The following is a 23,845-nucleotide window of genomic DNA, read 5'->3' as shown; positions in this document are numbered from 1 at the left end:
GCTTATTGTGATTGATAGTTGTAATTTCATCTAGAATGAATACCACGTCTTAGGGGTTGCATATTTTTTTCAAAAGGTTTTCACAAAGTGTAATAAGTCATGCATGTTTATATTTGATCTGAATACCACAGATGGATTGCATGTTTGATATATGTTCTAGCTTGAATACCACGAGTAGAATATGCATTAGGAAAACCTAACCTTTAAAGTTGCATGGGTAATTCATAAGTAATTGATAAATCTACATAGGATTGTTAAAGGGACGGCGGAACCCTAGGCTTTTACAATTTGGTTTTCAAAACTATTTTTCTTTTGTTTTCTTTTCTTTGCCAAGTTATTTAATTGTTTTAAATTAAATTCGTTTTTATTATTTTTAAATTCAAAATCAAGCTCTTCCCAATTTTGTTTTCAAATAATTAATTAAGAATTAGTTTAAATACAAATTATTAATTCAATCATTGTGGAAAATAACCTTGTTTGAGCCATTTATACTACAACTACCTTATTCTCTTGCAAGTATTTTTAAGTGTTTTTATCCCGACTTTCAGGTGGTAAAAATACTTATCAGATGTCATTGATTTTGGATACGACATAATTAAAAAAAAAAAAATAAGATAGCTAATTATTACTTCTCATTCCCATCCCAAGTTAACATGCTCTAATTGTTTAGGAGTAATTTTACTTTTAGGTACACCGAAATCAATTCCACCAACAAATGCAAAGGGGATTATTTTATATACTCAGAAAATTGCAAAGAAATGGATGGAGGATGCAAATTGTATGGTCCCAGAAGCTAACTCATAATGGAGAGATTTTTCACTGTTATCAGAACACAGACAGTAAGCCATATTATTTTACAATTGGAGGAAAGTTTTCTTTTTCAAATATTCTTCTAATTGTATAATGACAAGTGACGTACGTCATGTGTTCCTATCAGATTAGGACTCTTTCCTCCAAATTCCTCACCCCCTTCAATCATTTCTTATTTGAAAAGTTACGATTAAGCCACATCAAAGTGTGGTGTTGACTTCTTTGTAGAGAAAGAAAGACCAAGACGAAAGTGTGAAAAGAGGAGTGGAGGGGAGGAAATTTAAAGGGCAGAGAATCCGGATAATGTTAGAGAGACCAAATTTTTAAAATAAATTTGCAAACCAAACGATTTAGTTGTTGATGATTGAATTATTATTTAAGCGTTGATTAACGTATTTATTTCTTATTGGTAATACATCATATGATTTAAAATTTTAATCTCTCTAGCATTACCCTAAAGAATCCTACTCTGCTACAATCACACTGAAAAATCCCTACTCATAATGAGGTGCTCAATGGCAGGATCTAAGAGTTTATGGCTTTAATAATTGTTTCTCAGTCAACTTAGGGTTAGGGGTCTACTGGCAGTTGGTCCATGATTATGTTTCGACACTGATTAGAGCTCCACTACCCTAATGTACTGGTAAAGGTTAAAGAAAACTAGGTCAAGTGGTCGTTGAAATTTGTGGCAAGAGCTGCACTATTCTGAATCGAGTAAATAATTATTTGATAATTTTTTTTTTACCAGTAATATTCTAATTAATTTACTAAAGAGAGATGCTTGAACGCAAAATGCAATAAGTTGAAAGGAAAGACATTAACCATCAAGACAATCTACCATTTACTAATTGTTAAATAAATGATAGCACACTTGACCAACGCAAATCATTATCTATAAAAAATAATCGCCTAGTTGTAATAAATTGGTTTCGAATTCCTTCTTAAGGACTAATTGACCCTTTTTTTTTACTTGCGCATATATACTTTCTTTTGTTTCTAAATTTTTCGGCGCATATAGACTTTGAAAATCCAAGTGATGATAATTATGGTCCTCATCTCTACCCTCTAATCCATAATTAGGGATGGCCAAAAGAAAAGTATTGAACTGACTGGTTTTTCAACAGATAACGAATTAACCCTATTTACCTTTTGACTTCGAATCAAATTAAAAGGTTAATAAAATTACGATGAATTAATTAACAACCCTTCTTTAGCCATGTATGCTCCTAGTCATAAATTAAGTTTCCCTTCCAGTGAAGTGTGTGTATGTAAGAGCTTCTTTTGCATTTTTGGTCAATATGTAACAGTTTATTACACTACTTTGCAAGACATGATTACTTGATATTTTATATACAGGTTAGTACATTGGTATAAAGAGTTGTTATTAACATTCTAAATTCATAAAAAACGCACGAAATTTTTTATACGAATATCAAAACCCCCAATTCTATGAATATCCACACTTCAACAAAAACTTACTGATCATAAATTACCCATACATAATTGTGATCGCTGATCAATATATGGGTATATATGGGTGATAACCACTAGTTTTGTTACAGTCCAGCGGGAGACCCTTACTAGTAGGGGGAGTCCATATATACGTATATAACGTATTATGTAAGTATATATATATACATACTACATACATAAAAATTATTAAGCATCTGATCTGAATATGGCCATGAGAACCGAAAAAAATTCCAATGGCAGGTGAGTTCGGTTAATTAATCATTTGGCGCGTGGAGACTTAATAACCAACCAGCCCTTTAGGACAACACAATTAGGTGGTGTTGGTCAAGATGATGAAAATATATCAAGATGATCTACAGTGATGGAGTGACAGCCACTGTGGTCAACCTCCATATTTCATTTGAGCACCATTCATGCACATTCGAGGTCCTTAATTGAAAGGAAAAGGGAAGCCGGCCCTTTGGGTTGGTAGAGAAAAGGAGGGAATTAGAAGCAAGAGTTTCAAATTTAGAAACCCAAGTAAAGGATGTATTTTCAAAGCAGAAGGGTCCCAAACTTGGTACAAATTATCAACTTTCTATCCCCAAAACACCTTCCACTATGTTGCCTTCATGCTTAATTTCAACCCTGAAGTCCCAATACAAATCCAATGTAGAGGGAACATAAGCATAGCACATGTGTTTTTTTTGTCTTACAAATGTGTAAATATTTAATTTGTCTTCACCTAATGTCTAAGAATTCAAAACTCAAAAGTCTATTTCTCATGGTCATATTTTCATGGCTAGCTATACAGTAACTGGTTCATGCACAAAGTAGTGTTTGACCTTCTAACATATCTGTGTGTATATATAACGGTATCCAAACCCTAGAAATTCTAACATGCCTGAGACAACATATAGTTGATGTAACATTGTCCAAGTTTCTTTAAACAAAAGTTAGTGTATATCGAACATTGAGAAAATTTTAGCTAATTTCAGGGACTAAGATAAGGAGTTGCACCAATTTTAAACTCATTTTAACTATAAAGTTAATTGTAAATTAAGCGGTGCAATTAACTAGTCCTTTATATTCTTAACTGAATCTTTTCATAACCAATAGAATTTTATATACGGTAATGGTATAATAGTGATGTGATATAATTGCATTTTTATTAGCTTTAGAGTATTTAACAATTAATTAAAAGTAAATTCTAGTGAAGTAATGTCACCAAGATTTTCTCTTGATTGCAAATGCAAGATCCTGCCTGGAGCTGACATGCATGAACAAAATGAAGGATTGCTGTAATGACACTGACCCTTTCATCAAATATTTCTTTAAGTATAATTATATTTCTTTTCTTTGGAAATTATGACATTGACATTGAAGGGACTTCATCCTAGCCATTCATCCAAGGTCCTATTGAATTTATATAATAATTGCAAAAAAAACGAAAAACAAAAGTTGAAAACCCTCTCATAGCTAACTTCTTTAGTTCAGACATCCCATGTTTAGGGATCACATGGTGGGAATATTTTTAATTGGAAGATGTAAACATCATCGAGAGCGAGTGCCTTGATGCTTAATCAAATCTTTTGCGTCTAATAATGCCCATTATCCACTAATAACAAGTGATTAGCTAGGGGACCATTTGTTAATTTAATCAAGCCGACACCAATATATATACAAACAATCTTTAGGATTAAGATGCGATAAGATTCTCATACATGTTTCTTGTTGACAAGTGCTTTTGTTCCTTTAAACATCTCATTGACAAACATTCTCCTCCATGTAACACCAAATTATTATGGTCCATGTAGAAATATAAAATATCTCGATTACTGGAAACACATCATGTGTATAAATTACTATTGAATATGATTATTTTGTCCTTGACGATATACGCAAATCATTAGTCGAAGTCTAACAGGCTAATGGAACATATTCTCTACGAAGGCCCACAATCAACATGCCCCTGGGCCCAATTCCTCATCAACAGTCCAAGTCTATCGTCATGCGACCTATGCAGATTACTCTAATATGTAATTGGGTTTACTTATCAGTCTCTTAGCAGAGCAAGACTTTCCGATGCATATTCCAGGAATTTTAAGAAATATGCCTTGACCAATGTGGAGATTAGCCTGATTAGGTAACACTCTGCTAACAAGATCAATGAACCTGGATGCTAGGGTTAACTCCTCAATTCTCTATAAATAGCCAAGGTCAACCACTTTATTTCTGTAATCTATAACTCTCTCCATACGCTTATTACTTCTTACAGTTTTTTTGACTAAAGCATCAGATGCTCTTTGGTTGACACCAAATTGGTATAACTCCGTTTGTCTCTTTTCTTTATTTGTGTAAGTTTTTGATTCAATCTAAGGAGGAAATTTTCTCCCACGATCCATTTTCAAGGTTGGCCTATCTATGGTTGGGACTGAGACACTGCCCAGACTCCTATAAGAGGCAATAGTGGGGAATTTTCCACAATGGGTTAAAGCATAACAAAGCAATGCCGCATGGAGGTAGAAGGCCTACGGGTTGTGAACTTCTTTTCTAGGAAAAGAAGCAATGACGATATCTGGGGAATAAGCATGGGCTAACTTTGTGCTAGCACCCGCGGTAGTACAGAAGATGCAAGCGTTATCAAGAATGATTAGGCGTAAAGCTTTTGTAGGTGGCTTTTTAAGTCCACTGTCTAATTTGAGGGCTCAACTCTCGACAAACGGTGGAAACTACCAAGCTAAAGTACAGTAGGGGTAGAAGGAATTTTCGATGGAATGGTGAAATGCGTAGAGATCGGAAAGAAAACCAATGGCGAAAGCACTCTACTGAGCTAACACTGACATTGATAGACAAAAGCTAGCAGAGCAAATGAGATTCGATACCCAAGGTTTAAGATGAAAAGGAAATAAGATCTTGATCTAAATGCCGTCTGTTAACCAATTTTTTGGAAATTCTTTTTCTGATAATTGAATTGTCTTGTAGTCCTCTCTTTTGAACTTTAAGGTGTATGAAGTTTTATTTTTAATTCAAGTAGGGTGACAGAAACTCCATTTAACTTAAGTTGTTCTAGGCCAGAAGTAGACCTATGTCGGCAGCTGCATAACCCTTAATGCTTCATCTATTAAATAAAAAACAATATTGAACATATTTATCCATTATCCTGAGCGGATTAGCGGGAATCGAATCCATATCTTCTCCTTGGCAAAGAGAAACTTTCACATTCGACTATATCCGCATTATATATATTTTATTGAGTATGGGCCCGTTTGATAACTAGGTTAATTTGATGATATGATATGACAGTTTTATACTAATTTTCTTCTTTTAGCATGATCACTTAGTAAATATCTTAAACATTGAAAAACTAGTTAGCAGTTAAGCGCTCCCGTATAAGTGTATAGATTCAAAGGATTGTACGGTGCACGTGCAAGTGGATGCAATAAGCCGATACGTGGCTAGAGCATTTGAAAGAGAAAAGGAAATAATTTGGGTCGTGATGGGGACAAGTATGAATATCTTTAATCATTAATTTGGTCTTAATCATACTTTATGAACTACAACTTTAATATTATGCTCTTACATTGGAGGTTAGAAAACCAAGCATGGGAGATATCTTGGTCATGGCATGATGAGTTTGACTTTTGGAGAAATTTCCATTTGCTCAGTGGACCTAGCTATTCTGCTTCCATAAAAAATTCCACAATTAAGGCTCTCCATGGATGATGATCCAGTATTTGAAGCAAAGTATATACGCATATTTAATTAGAAAATGTTTAGGGAATAATATACTAAGAGAACTTCGTTAATTTTGGTCATACTACATGTGCAGAAGTTTAAATATGAATAAATGAAGAGGGCAAATAATATATTAAGAGATAAATCCGTTAATTTTGTTCAAACTACAAGTGCGGAGATTCAAACTTGAATGAAGAGACGAAAACATTCACCTACATAATGTTGTTTAATTAGATTGTCTGTTAGATGCATGCTTAGAACTTAAGTGGAGTGGGAAGGCAAACGGGGTTTTGAGAAAAGATTGGAAATAAAATTTGGCTACATGAGGGGCCCAAAGACCCTTTCTTGCCATGCGGTGCCTAGAACAAACAAACAAAGAAAGCAAAGCATGGCCAACAAGAAAATCATGCTCTCGTCACACCAGCATAACAAGATAGAGTGGAGAAATGACTTAACACAAATTCAAAAAGCTGTTTGATTTATTAAGTTATTGCCTTCAAACATCACCTCCCTTCTTTTGTCCCCCTAGGGTTACCAATGAGCCAAGCTCTAGCATGGGGTTTAAGTCCTCCAAGCCATGCAGAGAAGGTGAACTGGAATGGACTAACATGCCCTCCCTCTCTCTCTCTCTCTCTCTCACACACACCCCCACCCCCACCCACCATGCATAAAAGGAGGGATAAGAGCCAATGACCCCCTTACTGATTCAGATTGATGACGTGATGAGAGAGATAGAGACAAAGATAGAAATAGAGAGACATTACAACAGTTACAAAGGGGAATCTCTCCCTCAACTTCCATTATCGATGGTAGAGACAAACCATGAGTTCCCTCGTGGGGTTTCAGTTCATTAGTCCATAAGCGCGCTTGAAGCACAAAAAGCCTCTCCAACACACGCACGCAGACACACCAGACATACCTAAAAAAGGGAGGGATAAGAGTATAGGATCGCATTAAGAGACTTAATAAAACATTAGATTTTATCTCGAGTTCAATAAATAATAACTATTCTTGAAAAAATTAAATGGCAAGTGCAACAGGACTAAAGTTATAAGAAGCCTTGCATTGATATTTCCAAAATTATGTAAGATCAGTACAAAATTTCAAGTAATATAGATCTTCGCCTTCATACACATATAAAATGGAACAAAACGAGATGAATTCCGCTCCTGTATGATCTGTTTGAGTCCAACTACACATTTAGAACCTGTTTCCAAAAGTGGGGCACTGGAAACTCACTTGTGATATAAACACGTGACTATTCTTCTCTGCCTCTGCGATTCCTGATCTCATAATTCACTGGCTTCAGTTTTCTGTTTCTTTTGATTTCGCTTAGTTTCTTTGTGCGGTCTTCTGGTACGAGAAAAATGTAACTGAAGTTAATCAACTAGTGGTAGGGAGCTAAAAGCGTAAAATTAACACCTGATGCATATGTACAAGACATGATTGACCTTTCAAAACCATTGCATATCTTTTTGGCAGGTAAAAAACTTCTGGTAAAAAAAAAACCATCATGCTCATGCTTATGCTGAATCCGGTAAGGATTAGTATTTAAAGGATGATGGGGTTTGGGAGAGAGGGAACATCAAAAGGGAATTATGAAACACCAAAGTTATCCATGGGGGGAAATTGGCGTCCCGTTCAACCACTCATTGCCAGCTAAAAAACAATATCAATTCAGTTTGAAAAGAGTATTAAACTTTGGAGCCACCACATGCATTTGAAACTTAGTAAAAATCGACCCTCAATAAAATTTCATACGATAAACTTTATCAGAATTCCCGTGGTTCCACAAACTTGAGAAAGTAAGCATAAATCAGTATCAACAGCATATAAATACTACCAGCACAGAACCAAGACTCAATAGTGTTTCCTGCGGCATATTGTTGTCTGCATTACTAGACATACAATAATACCAAAGGCATGAAAAAAAACAGAACCACAAGTGAATAAATAGTCTTAAGAAAAAAAAGCGATCAGCCATTCTCACCCACATAAACATGTCCATGTACGTTTACATATGCTTTTAGTCATTTGCATACACACACATATACATATTACAACTCACAAGCATCATATTGTTACCAAAAAAATGAAGCAATACTGACCCTTGTTGTCTGAACTAACCTTTTTATTGGACCCTTTCTCGAATCAATACCAATACAGGCCATTATCTCTTCAAGACTCATAATATCACCAAGGTTATGTTTTAATAGATTGCAACTTCCCATAAATGCAGCAGATTCTGGCGGTGCCAAATCCTTTACCTCATCTTTGACGCATTCCATCAGAACAAATGCTGCACAAATCCTCAGTGATGAAATGAATAAAGTCAGAAAATTGTGCGCTTCTAAATATAAAAACTCAAATACAAAAAGTTCTATTACTAGTTATCTAGTAGCTTGAAGCTTGATATTTACCAAGAGGTAACATTAAAAGGCATCCAAAACAGGTAGGAGGGATATTGGTTTCAGGATAATGAGGCCTGATCAAATCCCAAACCAGAAACACCCACGCAAACCAAACACCATCCCGAATGTGATATGTAATGGAGGTATGAAACCAAACCTTCCCAAACAAAACAAGCAAAGCCACACCAAATAAAGCAAGAATTTGCTCTTTCCTTCTGCTAATTTCAGTATTTCAAAAACAGAAAAAGCTCATAAGGAGGATTATTCGAAAAGAAGGAAAGGCAAATCCGAGTTGCACATCCAAAGCACAAGTACAAGAAAATAAAGCTAGCAGCCACAACTACATGAAACTCTGTCATAATAAAACAACTACACGAAACTGTATGAAAGTCAAGCCTAATTGACAGCCCTAGAAAATTATTCTCAAGTATATTCTGAACTGTATGAAAGTGAAGCCCCTTATTGTGCACTTGTTTATTGATATGAAAAAAGCTGCAGATTTGAGGTCGGATTTCATTTGATCTTCACTTGGTTGTTAAAAGAAAAGGCACAAGTAGCCCTTTTCGTCTTTCTTAAGCTGAGGCCTACTGTGTCTTTTCTTGAGTCCAGCCTCCGTGCAAGGCAATTACAATATAAAACCTACAGATCTTTTCCAAGTGAAAAACCTGAGGACAAACCACCAGGGCTTACTTTAATTACGAAGTTGAGAAACAAGTATAAATATCTTATTTCGCCTCTCACATTATTCTCAGCAACGCAGTTACAAGCCACACATAGTTTCCAGCAAAGAATGTCACCAATTAACAGAAAACACATTTCTCATTATTGAAATTGGAAATCCATAATAAACCAGTGAGCTATAATTTAAGTGACAACTACTGCAGAAAAGACAAGCAAAAGTTCTACCCCTCAATCCGAAACCTTTATTGTCAATAAATATGGATGATACCACAAATCCCCTCATAAGTAAACAGAATTGACGGTTAAAGCATCAACTTTTGGCTTTCATTGTTGAAAACATAAACCAGCCTCAATCCATCCAAGGATCATATAAGACCGCTCATAGGCTTCGGCTTCTGATGCAGATGCTAATCACAATTTTTAACCGTATCACTCATATACCAAATCCTTAACACACAATCAAAAGTTGGAACACAAAGTTTAGAACTTTATGCACAACGCAATCAATAAGGTATTTTACTTTCTTTATTACTCCAATCAAGAGCTCAATTCGAAATTCAACAGCCAAGCAAAACAAAAAACATCGAAACAGATAAAGCTACCGCCTATCGGACATACCAAGAGCTCGAAGCACCTTGAGATCAAACTTTTGACCAAGTTCATCGCACCCAATCATCCTTGCACGATGAAGAACAATCCTTTTTATGCTAATCAACATGTCCTGCCATAAAATTGTGTGTTTAATTCAAATTTTTTGACCCCGTTAACCATAAAGCTCTAATCTTTAACGTCAACTTGTCTACTTTTCTATGTACAATTCGATATGAACAATGAAAATTAACAAACGAATTCATAATTTAAATTTACCAAAAAAATAATAAATCAAGAAATTAAGTATGTAAATAATACTTACAAGTTCGGACTCAGAGAGCGAGCAGAGCCAGCTCACATCGTCAACCCTGTTCTGCCCTAATATCCCTTCCATCGTCAGCACGAACTGATTTTATTTACCGGCACTGCCGAGCCTCCGCAGAGCAGACGTTTGGGGAGTTGGCGCACACTGTGGGAGTTTAGAGAACCCTTTTCTCTTAAGTTCAATTTACGGAAAACCCCCCGAAGGTTTTGGAAATAACACTGACATCCTTGAGGTTTCAACTAGTTTCATAAAACTCTGTTTCGTTGAAGTCATCATGAATTTTTACCTGACAAATTTAACCTCAAAGATTAAGCTTACACGCTCCTTTAAGTATATTTGTGTTTTCACATTAGCCTCTCGTTCATACCCCTTAAGTATATTTGTGTTTTCACAAATAAAAATAAGGTTGTGAACAACGCTACCCGTTATTTGGATGAAGAATCTCTTTCTTCTTAACCCTTTTTTTATTCTACTTCAATGATTACGGTTTAATTATATTAATTTTTTATATTAATTTTTTTTATAAAAATAATAAGATAAAAAATAATGCACGAAAAGAGAAAGAGATCAAGATGGAACGAGAGGGAAGAGAATGTTTTATTAACAATAAAACTATTTTTCGACCCAAAACCCTGCTCTCTCAACACACTCGATTTCCAGAATTCCTTCCAAAAATACGACTCAAGAATCTCATTGTTAGCTCTATAATTCAAACTTCGTATTGAAAATGTGAGTTCCGGTTTATTTTCTGTTTGTTTCCCGGGAAAATTTCACTTCGGCGGTTTCTAACGCACCACAAGGTTTTTCAATATTCAGGTCGAGGATTAGGATTAGCTGTGAGGTTGCGAGGAAGGTTGGGGATCCGGAGATTCCCCGGCCGTGGAGCCGGCATTCGAAGAAGAAGGAGGGGAAAGGGGGTGGAGGCGAGGAGAAGAGGAAGAAGGAGAAGCGCGGGGGCAGGGGCGGGGCGAAAAGCGGGAGTCTTGAGGTGGAAGATGAGAGTGGTGATATTAAGCTTCACGAGTTTTGATGTAGCCGAGGGCTAAGTCGAAATTGTGGGCGAACGACACGGTGGTAGCTCCTGTGGCTGACAAAATTGGGAAGAGCAAAAAGGAAAGTGAGGAAAAATCAGGAGCTGAGAAAATTGGAAAAACCAAGAAGGAAAGTGAGCAGAAATCAGTTCTGGTGGATATGGAGGAGGCAGAGAAAGGTGCTAAGAAGAATGATAAACGCAATGTAGCTAAGGACGATGTTGTTTCGGATATGGATTACTTCAAGAGCAGAGTGAAGACTGAATGGTCGGATTCCAAAAGCAGTGAAGAAGATGATAATGAGGAGGAGGAGGAGGAGGAGAAAGAGTTTCGAAAAGTCAATGAGGAGGAGGAGGAAGCATGGTGTGAGCAAAGGTGATTGCTTCGGGAGAAACTCAAGTGATTGCAGAGACCAAAATGTCTCTTACAAATGCTGGTATAAATGTAGAATCTTTAGAGAATTATGCTGCTGGGAAAACTGATGGTGTGAAAAGAAGCAACCATGTTATACTGGTGAAGAACTTGCCATATGGTTCTACTGATGGTGAACTGGCAAAGATGTTTGGGAAATTTGGGAATTTGGAAAACGTTGTTCTCCCGCCGACGAAGACATTGGCCTTGGTATGTATTCATGTGTTCTTCTATCAAAGACTTTTTCTTATTTTTATTTAGTTTACAGCAGATGTGCATTTGCTAGGTTGATGTTAAAAAAATGTTTACAGTGTTTTCATCTTGTATTTAGGTTCTAGTAAAATATATTCTGGAAATCATGTTTCTGACTGCTAATTAAAAGGCAGTTAGACTTTCTACCTTTCACATTTCAGTTCAGACATCATTGTGATGATGAACACTTGACCTTGCCAATCATAATTTCATCGATTGTTTTGTCAACGGTTTGTTCAGTTCTTGCCCAACCTCCCGATATAAAATTGGCGTTCTAATCAAGGTATTGAACCTTATTTAATTTTTCTAATATAGTGAGTTTTATTTAAGAAAAGAGGGATGAGGGAGATACCAAAAAAAAAAAAAAAAAAAGGTTTTTGATAGGTATATCAATTCTTAAGTGACCCTACAGTAGATCAGTCGGTATGAAGTTGTTCACTGATTTGGAGAGTGGAGTTTTTGACTTGTAGTCTGATAGTATCTGGTAGTTTGCCGGAGTTGGAACAAAGTTTGACCATGATCATTCAGACTAAGGCAATGAAAGGGTGGAAGTGACACGGTTCTCCGAATCATTAAGATTTTTTGAGGAGTAGAAAATAGTTTTGTAATGTTTTATGAAATTGGACACTTTGCTTTTGGTTTTTTAATTAGTTGAGTTTTTCAACTTCTCTTTGACACTTGGTTAATCATGCCTCATCATGTACTTTTATTCTCCCAATCTTTTGATACTACAGAGAGGAAGAAACTTCTAGATTACTATATTAGTCTACTATGATGCTGTGTTGTTAAAGAGTGATTCTCTACCAATTATTTTCTTGAATTATCATTCTTCAGGTTGTTTTTCTTGAACCTGCTGACACCCGAGCAGCTTTTAAAGGTACAAGCGCTACAAGTAAGTGTTGAAAAATCTTGTATGTATGTAGGTTCCATCTTTCATGTTTGTATTCTCTTTATGGGGGTGGGGGCTACTTATATTCTCCTAGTTTAGAAACGAGCTGGTTTTTATTTGCTTCCTTGGGGTCAAATACAAGATACATAGTATAAAAGAGTGTAAAGCAGATACCTATTCACTTCAATGGCTTACTTATTTTTGCTTCTGGTCTCTTTGCCGTTGGGTCAATGACAGAATGAATTCTCAACAAATGTAAAATAAGGCCCAGAACTATACCTCATGTCAATTGAAAAGTACCCTTGATTCGACTTGGTATCTTTATGCATAAGTATATGAGTTTTTCCTGTAGGATATCTGTTGAGGCATATTATTAGTTGCAATAAAAATCTTTTTGTTACTCAGTTATGTCAGAGAATAAATATTCTTTTCCCCATGTACAATGATACAGGGATGGTCCTTTATATTTGGAATGGGCTCCTGGCAATGTTATTAGTCCAAGTTCAACAACTGGCAATGTTCTTAGTCCAAGTTCAACAACTGAGAGCATTGAAAAGAACAATGCTGTTGTTGGTGAGCATGATGTCAAAAGGGTTATGTTAGAGCAGTATGTGGGAGGAATCGCTGATGTGGATGCGGATCCGGATAGAGTTGAGGTTGGTGTTTGCGTGCTTTTCTTTTTTCCATTAGTTTTATTTTTTCTTCCTCATTTGTCTACACAACTATTCATATGACAAACAAACTTGGTGTGCCCACATCTTTACTTCCTAAATGAGTATTCTCACAATCCTTTGCACACAACGTTTTGGTGTTTAGACATGATTAGGACAATTAGTATTGCAAGGAGAATACCACTTTTAGCTGGGATCCAACTGACCATACTTGATTATGGAGACACTAAATCCTTTTAAGTGTTAATCGATGTGAGTTTATAATGCTGCCTTAGTTAATGGCTGGTGTAACCATCCTTTGAGCGTTTATATACATGTATTGTGTATTGTGTATATATGGTTTGTGTTACCTTGTTATTTGTTCAATTGATCTGGTTGGGCAACTACTTTTGCAATAGGTAACTCTTTTTTATTTAATTATTCAGTTTCATCATCTAACAGAACCCATGCAAAGCATTGTTCATGTAACTGTTACAAGACAAAACTCTAGTTTGGTGATGAGAAATTCTGCAATTTTCTTGCGTTTAACTGTCATTTCAAGTTCAATTTTGACGAAACTTAGTTGATTATTCTGTTATAAGTTAAAGCTGGTAACCTTTGGAGGTTTCCTTTAGATAGCTTTACATTTATGCTGCCGTTTCTTGTCTACGAATTGTTGACTCCTCGCTTAACCTTTTGTCTTGCCAATATAATATTTGTTTTGTCCTTGTTGTGTAACATTCTCCCGTCACGATCTCTATATGTCAAGAACCTGAGCTTTAAGACATCGGACGAGAGTTTGAAAAAGCCTTTTAGTGAAAAAGTGAAGGAGGGAAAATTATTAAGTGTCAAGGTAATCATCCGCTGCGTAGAAGCCGTACTTGTATTTGCTTGCTGTATTTCTCATCTATATCATCTTTCTGTATGTGCAGGTAAAGAAACACTTGAAGAACGGGAAGAACATTTCAATGGGGTTTGGTTTTCTGGAGTTTGATTCTGTGGAGACAGCTACAAATGTTTGCCGGGATTTACAGGTGAAGCCAGAATCTGGTCAAAATTATTTGCATTCAGTATGCAATTGTGAAATTCATTGCAACTAATATTTTACCATTTTCTGGGGAACGATTTTGGACGGGCACTCTCTTATTTTGCAACCTTGTCATGCCAAGAAAGAAGAAGTGCCAAAGAAAGTTGACAAGGATAAAAGTTCTACAAAACTACTTGTGAAAAATGTAGCTTTTAAGGCCACAGAGAAAGAACTGAGATAGCTATTTAGTCCATTTGGTCAGGTAAAGTACTGACCTTTGATGAGTTACTGGATTCCGGATCCTCTTAACATTTTCGTGCAGAATTTGTACTTATGACCACGTCATATCATACCTTGTTTGATTCTACTGTAATTCTTAAACGGTAAATTTTAGACAATAGATATGTAATCCCGTGAACCCTAGGGCAATGTTTTAGCCATCACTGTGACTGCAGCAAGCGTGTCCTTGCCCCCTATGGCAATATGGTGTTCATATGATGATAGACAACCTGACTTAGTACACCAATGTATTGTTCTTCAGTAATTGACTTTAATTTCTTCTTATATGGCAGATCAAAAGTTTACGGTTGCCAATGAAATTTGGACAGCATAGAGGATTTGCATTTGTGGAGTTCATCACAAAGCAAGAGGCCGAAAATGCCCTTGAAGCGCTTTTGAGCACCCATTTGTATGGTCGGCATCTGGTAAGGCATTGAAACTTATGTAGACATGTTAGTTCTCTTTTGTAAAGTAAAATCAGCCTATATATGACTGCTTGCTATGAACTCCATGTACGAGCGAAAACAGCAGCTCAGTTTGCAGATGAGCAAAATGGGGTTTCGAGGAAGAGGAAGCACGTGGCCACCTCGGACGAAGGGAAATTCAAGTTTGAAAGACTCGATTAAGATTTCAGGTTGGTGTGTACTACGTGTTAGATGATGATCCAAGTTGCAGTTTTCATTCGTTATAGGTTGAAATTAGTTTTAGTTTTGTTAGGCTAGCCCCAGTTTTGCTTTGATGGGAACTGGGCGATTACAGTTTTGTTATCATACATGTTTTATGTAAATCAATGTTTTCAAAGGCTTGCCGCCTCTGTTTTGAGGGAGTGGGCAGAAGGCGCCACCAGAGCTGCCTAGGCACGCCTCAGGGGATTTTTTTTTTTTTTTTTTTCTGATTTTAATTTTTTTATATAATGGATATGTGTGTTGTCTGCGTGCATTGTTATATGTATACTCATTGTGTTTTTCATCCTCTATTTTATATATATATATGTATGTATATATATAATATGTATATATGTAAATGTCTATTTATAATATATGTGTGTGCTCAAAGTAATTATTGATTAATAGTTTTTTTTTTAATATAATATATGAGTATGCTTAGTATATGTATATAAAAATTTAGGCCCAAAGCCTCACGCCTAGACTGGGCTATCCCTCTTATGCCTTGCCCACGCCTCACGCTTTTAATACATTGATGTAAATTAACACATGCTACTTTGATTGCATAAATGTTCGGCCATTCACCACGCTAAAGATGAACACCCGTAATTAACGATCCAGTTGCGAAACAATTTACGTTGGGAAATCCGCTTTTAGGGTTCCGGAATTGTATGTTGCCTCCGCTTCTGTTTGTCAGTCGACTGGCACCAGAAGAAGAAGAAAGTAACATACTAGATGCTCGACGTAATTCTTCGTGTCTTCGTAGTGACTCTAGGCTTTCTCAAACTTGAGGCATCATGGACATGAACTTTGAAGATTTAATCCGAAAAATGTCAATTGAATTTTGAAATTACAAAAGTTCTCTCTTACATAAATTGGGGATCAACACTAGTTTCGGAGACCAAATAGAATTTGATCAATACTACTTATTTCTTAATATCTGTAGTGTTTATTTGGAAGTGTTTTTAAAATACTAAAATCGGTTTTAGAAAATATGTTTTTGGGTTCCAAAATCACTTGAAATGTTTTCTACAAGAAACACATAACTTGTGTTTTTATCAAGGAGCACTTTAAGTATACTTTCATGATTTGTTTACATTTTTATTAAGAATTGGTTTCAAAGATATTTTCACTAAAAATACTCTCAGCTATTTTGAAAAAACTTCCAAGCGAGCTCGTATTCATAATTCTTACATGGTCCCATCATATAAGTTGATCAGGGTCCCCTGTTCATTTATGGAATTTTCTTTTTATGAAGAAAAAATTTATTAAAGTTTAAAACCTTTAGTACAACCGTTTTCCATACAATTAAAATTAAAGTCTGTCATAGTCGAAATCGAAAGATAATATTCCCAAAAATAAGGGTTGGCAACGGTGAGGCCTATATGAGCTAATGCGTTTGGCATGAAATTAGCCAAGTGGAGAAAGATGTTTGGATGCCCCTTGACATCTTAAACCTATCATAAAGGATGTCAAATAGTTGGTTTCTGGACTTTTTAGCATATTAGTTGAAAACATATTTATAGGACGGTGAATTTTTTAATATTTTGAATGTTTTAGCCCCTCGTATCCCTTTGGCATGCTGACCAAGTTTTGCTAAGTATAATCCGCTTGTTAATTAGAGACAATGTTACGGCATTTTCGTGATAAATGGAGCCTTTTGGACCATGGCTGCTGGAGACTCAAAGCATAATTAAGCACTAATATACTAATTTTTAAGTTTTCTTTCCTCCCATTCTTTCCTCCCACGTAAGCACTAGCTAACTGGTAATTGATTAACCACCAAGGTTTGACCTTGTGGATGAGACTAATTACAGACTCGTATTCTACTTAGTATGTTTTGAGTTCGATTTCTGAAGCTGGTGAATCACACTATAGTGCCCATGGTGAGGCTGGAATGTCATGAGTCTTTTTGTCTTCATAAGGGTGGACTATCATATCGAAGTCATCAGCTGGTCCTATTTTTCAAAAATAAAAAACTAGTAAGTGATTAATTTTGAGAGCTACTAGACCCACCCTATTATCTTATTTTCCCATCCGTATTATAATCCCACCCACCATAAAAAGTTAAAAAATTAAAATGCTATTTTCCCACCCACTATTATTCCCAAAATAACCTTTAATATATACATACATATGAAATTATAAAATTGTCTCTTAAAAAATATAACAAATAATATGTAAATAAAAACCACTAAAGTTTGCAAATTCAAATGGAAACGACAGAGGTATCCAAATTCAAAAGAATTCAACAACGACAAATTTAAAAATACGATGGACAAATTCAAATGACCTACACACAAATTATTCTTTTACCTTTTCAATAGAAACATAATCTTTTATCTCTTCCGTATAAGCGTCATCTTTCATCTGTTCAATGAAAAAGTCATCTTCTAAGTTCATTGATAATTTTTTTACTTTCTCTGAATGAAAGGAAATGAAAATATGAGTTAGGGTTTAAGGTAAACAAATCATCTCCCATGCCCAAATTTTTTTTTTAAATTGAGCAAAACAATATAATTAATGTCCTTACTAGTCTTTTGTAAATGGACATATTTGTAATTAAAAATATTCATTAAAAGGTGGATAGGAAGATAAGACATTGGAGTGGGAATAACATCACTCTTAATTTTTTAGGTTATTTGATATGGTTACTACGTAGTACGTAAAGTAACTTGAAAATTGCCAGGCTCTAGTAGAAAATATTTGTCTATACTTACGGTTAACTTATGTCTAAATCAAGAAGGTTTCTTCCTTGTTTCTAGGTGATGATCCGCTTCCTGAGCATTAATACCAGGTCCAAGAACAACCCAGATCGATCACATAAACTTGTCAACTATTTGGTTTCGTGCCAAATTCCATAAAAAACCAAAACTTAAAAGAAAGAAACTCGAATACTGCAATCACAATAAAAACACAATGGCTGATGATCATGCCAAGGCAGGATGTGAGCGTGTGTTTAAGCGCTTTGATTACAATGGCGATGGCAAGATTTCATTGACTGAGCTGGCCGATGCACTTAAAGCACTTGGCTCTTCTTCGCCGGATGAAGTCCGTCAGAGAATGGAGGAGATCGACAAGGATCGCGATGGGTTCATTTCACTCGAGGAGCTGTTCGATTTCCAACATGCCAACCCTGATTTGATGAAGGAAGTCATCAAGCAATTGTAACAAAAGAAGCCTTATAAAATGTATTATGTTTATTGACCACATCCCTCACAAAAGTTTAATTCATACAAATCGGTCTTGAAAGCATGGTGAGAAAACGTGGTAAGAATATGACATGTAGCGTTACTCAATTTTATTTTTTTATTATTTTTTTATATAAATTGATTCAAACGTTAAATATGTATGACCTTAATTACTCACAATGGTGAGAGTTTGTACTCTAATCATTCTAGAAGTTCATTTACATATTTATAAGGCCTTTTGGGTTTCATTCATATACCAGCTTCTAGCTTTCATGTGCTTATTAGCCATAAATTTTTCTTTGTGACCTCTACCATTGCATTATGTTGCCTATTCATTCACAGAACACGTGTTTATTTTTATAATATTATAGCCCGAGTCTATAAATTGAACTTTGTTGTCCACTAATATTAAGAAACTTTTGATTGTGATCATCATTTGTGTTACTAATCTACGCGTTATAAAATAATTGATATTTTATGAACATATGATGAACATAATAATAATAATATTACATGATAATAAAGATTATAACACGTGATTAATAACATTATGTTACGACACCTTTTCATTTGTGTGTGATGTATCTTCCTTTCATTTTTTAATTTCCAAATACCATTTTTAATGAAATATATAGTTTCAAAGTAAATATGTCACGGTTTTGCAGCTATTGATGAATAAAGGCAATAGCCTATGTAGCTTTTGACCACTACAGATTGAAATTTCATCTGGCTAGGACGAAGTTAGTCAAACCACTTGAAGATAGTGATCGAGTTATGCTACAAATCCAGTACAATTCGTCAAATAATAGACAGTGAGTTATCCCATACTACTATTGCTGCTCCCCCTACAGCGCAAATCATCACAAAAGCCAAAAATACACAGAAACATTGACTTCAACATTTTAACTAGGATTTTTATCATAAATGGTCCATGAAATTAACGCTTACCATCAACATGGTTCCTAAAATTGAAAATCAGTCAATGTAGTCCCTGAAAATAGGTGTCGCAAATCAATGTGTTGCTTCTGTTACAATTTTGTTAAAAATTCTATTAAGCGTTGATGTGACACATAAATGGACCCACGAGATTTACGGAATTTTATCACAAATGGTTCCTGAAATTGATTCACACTATCAAGATGGTTCCTAAGATTGACCCACATTATCAAGATGGTCCCTAAACCTATTTGTAATTTTATTTAAATTTAATTAGACTTTGTGATCCATTTATGTGTCACATTAGCATATAATAGAATTTTTTACAGAATTGTGACGGAATGACTACATTGATTTGGGACACTTACTTGTATGACTACATTTATTGATTTTCAATTTCAGTGACCATTTTGATGGCACATGTCAATTTCAAGGACCATTTTCATGTCACAAATAAATTTTAAGGACTATTTGTGAGAAAAAATGGCTTATGAGACCATTTATGTGCCATATCAGTACTCAACGAAATTTTTAACAACATTGTGATGAAATGACCACATTGATTTGAGACACCTATTTTCAGGAACTGTATTGATTGATTTTCAATTTAAATTACCATTTTTGTGATAAAAACCTTTTAATAATTATTTGTGCCTGTGAGTTTTCGTCTCTTCAAGAATAGGAGGTTAGGGTGGCTTATTTTGTCCTACTACAACTTCTTTTAAAAATTTAAATGATATAAACGTAAAAGAAAGGAATTGTACTAATATAGAGTGATGTTATCCACACATCTCTTTTAACTTTATACACCTCTTTCAATTTTTGATCGTCGGATTGAGTGAATTAAAAAGGATAAAAATGACAGAAATTAACAGAAGTGTGTAAAATGTAAAAAGAAACGTGTGGATAACACCGTTCATAATATGTTATTCATGTAGAGATAATCATCAACATCCAAGAGTAAAAAAGAGTCCCGCATGCTATGTGGGTGTGTAATCCCCCTAACCATGACAAAGGTTAGAGAACTTAATTTCCGCTAGCTACATATAACTGTATAGCAGTGATGGATTAAGAACACAGTCAACCAAGCTACATATAACTGTATAGCAGTGACGGATTAAGAACACAGTCAACCATTGGTCTGAGCTCATCCCAGTTTCCATTCGATGTTAACATCTCTTCATTCGGAGTATTCGGAAAGCTCATGCACGAGTTTGGATTGTTTACGTCGTCATTTAAGCTCAGCCAGCCTAGGGAGAATTGGTTCCCTTCATACGTGTGAACATTATTGAATAGAGGACTCCTCTCAGATTGATCGTTAGCAGCCAAAGCACCAAAAGTTGCATCTGACTCAGAACTGCATGTTTTAGAAGTCACACTTTGCTTGGGATTCAAGGTTGTCATACGCCAATTATTTGATGTATACTTTCCACACGAAGTATGATCTCGCTTCAAAATCCGGCAAAGTGTCCAAACTTCCTGCAGTCATATGAAAGAATTAATCAATATATATTGATCGTAGTATTTTCTCAACTAGATAATCTAATATGTTGTATTGTTAAACCATCTAGACTATTAATTATGTCGTTCAATGTGCGATCCAAATTCAGAGTTTGTGGAGTACGTAATATGTTGAATATTGAGTAACAAATGTACAACTAGGAGAATTTAATTAATAGTACTGCAACTCGTTGTTTAAGATGAATTAATCTTACAGCTTCTTGAGTACTGTTCTTGATAGAAGTATCATTGTTTGAACTAGCTGGAAGACGAAACTCGTGCATCATCCAATCAGTTTTGGTACCTTTTCCAGCACTTCCTCTGTAGTAGACTAAGGATTTCTTCAAGCCAATACAATTGTGAAAGTCTCCAACCGAATATACAGGCTTGTCAATGCCAGTAGCTTTCCAAAACCCAGATTTTGTAACCCTATTAGGTCTTATGCTATTTCTGTATTTCCTTCCCCTTCTGCAAAAGAAGTACCACTCCTTGTCCCCACTCTCTTCTACATTTCAACAAATGGAGAAAAAAAACTTGAGTAAACACAAAAAATAATACGTAATTTCACTACACGTATGGACTGATCAATTCTATCCATGCTTTACTCACTAGTTGTATCTACATAAAATCATGAGCATGCATATACGTTGGGAACAATATGTAGTAGTTAGAAATTGAAGGGATGGATCGGAGGAGCTTACTTGGAAGATCCCAAGGGTCATATTTGTAAATATCGACATGCTTGATTAGGTCAAGACGAATAGGTTTGTTCTCCACCTTCCTCCGAAGGTAAAACCTCACCAGCTCTTCATCAGTAGGGTGAAAGCGATACCCAGGAAGCATATTGGCATCTTGATCCTTATAAATCATGTTATTTGAATCACTAGCACTCATCCTCTTCTGATCGACCTCCTCCATTTTTCTCTTTAGCTTCTTTCTCTTGGTGTTTTCTGATGATCCATTCATATTTGAGGATTTAAAGAAAAGCTTTTACGGGTGAAAAGAGTGATTTGGTCAAAAGTCGTTTGCATTGACTGACAGTTATATTGACATTGTCACTTTTGGGTGGAGGGCAAAGGGTTGAGAGACTTGGGCGTTGAGTGAGATGTTATGGAAAGATTTTCAGTGTGTAGAAATAAGGCAAAGTACATCAATAGCATTATTAGTTAGAAAAAATCAAACCGTATTTATGACACATGGAGAATTTTTTTCCATCTTGTCAGATGTTTGACCAAGCTACAGAATTATTAAAAAAAAAAAAAAATATGTGACGCACAGGCTCTGAAAATGTTTGATAAATTAATGGAATTTGGCCCACAGAGGAACAAGTTTGACCAAATCTACAATTCCTAAGCTCTAATTTAATTTTCATTCAGAGCAAAGAAAGCATGTAGCCGAAATAACCCACTCAGAATGCCAAACAAATTGGCGCAACTATGTAAACCTCAAACCTGTGTTTTTCACTTATGCTTCCCAAGTGAGAATGTAAAACTGGTTTTCAGTTACTATGTCAAATATTCAGCATGCTATATATATCATGCAGTAATGTCTCATCATTTGGAAAACTATATGATAATAAATAGGACAAAAGACGTTAATACATGATGTTAATGATTTGATATGTGTGTATTTAAACTATTTCGAAATGTGGTTCAATGATTAGAATTATTTAGTTTTTAAATTCTCGTTTAAAATTAATTCATGCAAAAATCGTCTTCGGTGTCGGCATTTTCATTTCTCACTCTTAGTCTTATGCAATTTTTTTTTTTTTGAACTATTATTGGCACTTCACGTACGTCATTATGCCACTCTCAAAAGAAAAAAAGAATAAAAACAAGTGTAAATGTTATGTATATTTGTATGTAAACTATGATTCCCCTTCCCAGTATCTTTAAGTCTCAATGTCTCATGCAGTCGAGCTGCATTCATGTCTAAATTGTGCAAAGAATGAACAAAAGGTAATAGAGCTCTCATTGGGTTCCATGTAAAGTTGTTTACTCCGTCTCACGTTCATACATGTAACCGAAGATTAAAAACTTTGATCTGGAAAACTTGATTAGTATCTTTACAAAAGGTCAACTTTTTAGATTGACTTTTAATCAACACCCTTAATTACTTGTAAAATCATACACGAGAGATTTTTCAATGTAACCATTATACAAGATGGTACACTACGTGTTCTTATATAAATTGTGAGATATATGTGTTAAAAAGTTAAAAACTTAAAAAATACAAATTTTTACCACTTACATAAAAACACGTGATGTACCATTCGTGTTCCGTCACAATAAAAAATTTCTCCATGCAAACATTGAATTTTCATACAGTGCATTTTTGCTCACCATCATTTAATGTAATGTATGCTTACTATCCTATTTATCACCATTAGATGAATTTAAATTTTGATATTTGTGTTTATTCACTAAGCGAATCTCGAAATTCAAACTCACCTAACGATCATAAATAGAATAGTAAGCATACATTACTTTAAATAGCAGTGAGCAAAAAGCTCCCCGTTGGCTGACGGTATTTCTCCCGCGGCAGGCTGCCAAGATTGATTGACTGGACTCGCGCTCAAGCTGGACAACAATGGTCAACATATAGGAAAAATAAATGCACTCAGAATGATAACACCGATGAGATTTTATTGCAGAAAGATAATTATATTTATAAATTTTAGTCCAGGTTCGATCATTTTCTCTTCTAACAACTTAACAATTTAATCCACTAATGATATTCTTTATCTAATAAAAATGATATATCCATATATACTTTAAAACAAAATGTTAAAATTTTCACATTGGAAAATTGACAAACAAATAAAAGAAATTGTTGAGAATGAGCCCCACATTAATGGTGAGCAGCCAAACCTGCTTATAGGTACATGCATAATCCCTCCTCTCATCAATAATGTGAGATTCATTTTTAATACGCCTCCTCAAGTGTAGTGAATTTTCAAGCGTAACATGTATACAACATAATGGGGTGACGTGGAGCGCGTGTGGT

The 23,845-nt window shown here is 35.2% G+C and overlaps 3 protein-coding genes and 1 pseudogene across 10 annotated transcripts; 2 read left to right on the top strand and 2 right to left on the bottom strand.

Annotated features, from left to right (window-relative positions):
- Window positions 1–6,461: 6,461 nt before the first annotated feature.
- On the bottom strand, window positions 6,462–10,184 carry LOC103941797. 7 transcript variants are annotated; one of them, XR_007257584.1, is made up of 6 exons: window positions 10,006–10,184; window positions 9,711–9,813; window positions 8,128–8,299; window positions 7,844–7,898; window positions 7,240–7,353; window positions 6,462–6,919 (listed from the first exon to the last, which is right to left on the bottom strand). XR_007257584.1 is itself a non-coding variant. In XM_048582160.1 (5 exons), the coding sequence occupies exons 1-5, from the start codon at window positions 10,075–10,077 to the stop codon at window positions 7,333–7,335; spliced, it is 423 nt and encodes a 140-aa protein (XP_048438117.1). In that variant the 5' UTR covers window positions 10,078–10,183; the 3' UTR covers window positions 7,044–7,332. The 7 variants fall into 7 exon arrangements, 4 of the variants coding, with proteins under 4 accessions (XP_048438117.1, XP_048438118.1, XP_009350269.2 ...); XR_007257586.1 differs by lacking the exon at window positions 7,844–7,898 and having other exon boundaries at window positions 7,240–7,350; window positions 10,006–10,180; XR_007257585.1 differs by lacking the exon at window positions 7,844–7,898 and having other exon boundaries at window positions 10,006–10,168.
- Window positions 10,185–10,617: 433 nt separating this feature from the next.
- Window positions 10,618–15,352, top strand: LOC103941801 (annotated as a pseudogene).
- A 2,738-nt stretch (window positions 15,353–18,090) lies between these two features.
- On the top strand, window positions 18,091–18,693 carry LOC125476405 (polcalcin Phl p 7-like). Its single transcript, XM_048582548.1, has one exon. It carries the CDS (start codon window positions 18,132–18,134, stop codon window positions 18,381–18,383), a length of 252 nt encoding a protein of 83 aa, XP_048438505.1. The 5' UTR covers window positions 18,091–18,131; the 3' UTR covers window positions 18,384–18,693.
- A 1,547-nt stretch (window positions 18,694–20,240) lies between these two features.
- LOC103941799 (transcription factor JUNGBRUNNEN 1-like) lies at window positions 20,241–22,210 on the bottom strand. 2 transcript variants are annotated; one of them, XM_048582673.1, is made up of 4 exons: window positions 21,541–22,210; window positions 21,055–21,344; window positions 20,474–20,818; window positions 20,241–20,424 (listed from the first exon to the last, which is right to left on the bottom strand). In XM_048582673.1, the coding sequence occupies exons 1-4, from the start codon at window positions 21,803–21,805 to the stop codon at window positions 20,380–20,382; spliced, it is 945 nt and encodes a 314-aa protein (XP_048438630.1). In that variant the 5' UTR covers window positions 21,806–22,210; the 3' UTR covers window positions 20,241–20,379. The 2 variants fall into 2 exon arrangements, with proteins under 2 accessions (XP_048438630.1, XP_009350270.2); XM_009351995.2 differs by having other exon boundaries at window positions 20,241–20,818; window positions 21,541–22,208.
- Window positions 22,211–23,845: the final 1,635 nt, after the last annotated feature.

The sequence above is a fragment of a genome, unplaced genomic scaffold (genome assembly GCF_019419815.1).
Source record: "Pyrus x bretschneideri cultivar Hongxiangsu unplaced genomic scaffold, Pyrus_bretschneideri_v1 Contig19, whole genome shotgun sequence".
Classification (NCBI taxonomy): domain Eukaryota; kingdom Viridiplantae; phylum Streptophyta; class Magnoliopsida; order Rosales; family Rosaceae; genus Pyrus; species Pyrus x bretschneideri.
The sequence above is the reverse complement of the archived record's forward strand: the minus strand, read 5'-3'. Positions and strand labels throughout refer to the sequence as shown.

Bases quoted from the DNA above. Each gene is read 5' to 3' on its own strand.
- LOC125476405 (XM_048582548.1), top strand. From the start codon at position 18,132: ATGGCTGATGATCATGCCAAGGCAGGATGTGAGCGTGTGTTTAAGCGC.
- LOC103941799 (XM_048582673.1), bottom strand. From the start codon at position 21,805: ATGAATGGATCATCAGAAAACACCAAGAGAAAGAAGCTAAAGAGAAAA. The intron at 21,345-21,540 runs GTAAGCTCCTCC...GTTGAAATGTAG, and splicing joins TGACCCTTGGGATCTTCCAA to AAGAGAGTGGGGACAAGGAG. The intron at 20,819-21,054 runs GTAAGATTAATT...ATATGACTGCAG, and splicing joins AGAACAGTACTCAAGAAGCT to GAAGTTTGGACACTTTGCCG.
- LOC103941797 (XM_048582160.1), bottom strand. From the start codon at position 10,077: ATGGAAGGGATATTAGGGCAGAACAGGGTTGACGATGTGAGCTGGCTC. The intron at 7,899-8,127 runs GTTAGTTCAGAC...TTGTATGTCTAG, and splicing joins AGAAAGGGTCCAATAAAAAG to TAATGCAGACAACAATATGC. The intron at 7,354-7,843 runs GTAGTATTTATA...TTCTCGTACCAG, and splicing joins TGAGTCTTGGTTCTGTGCTG to AAGACCGCACAAAGAAACTA.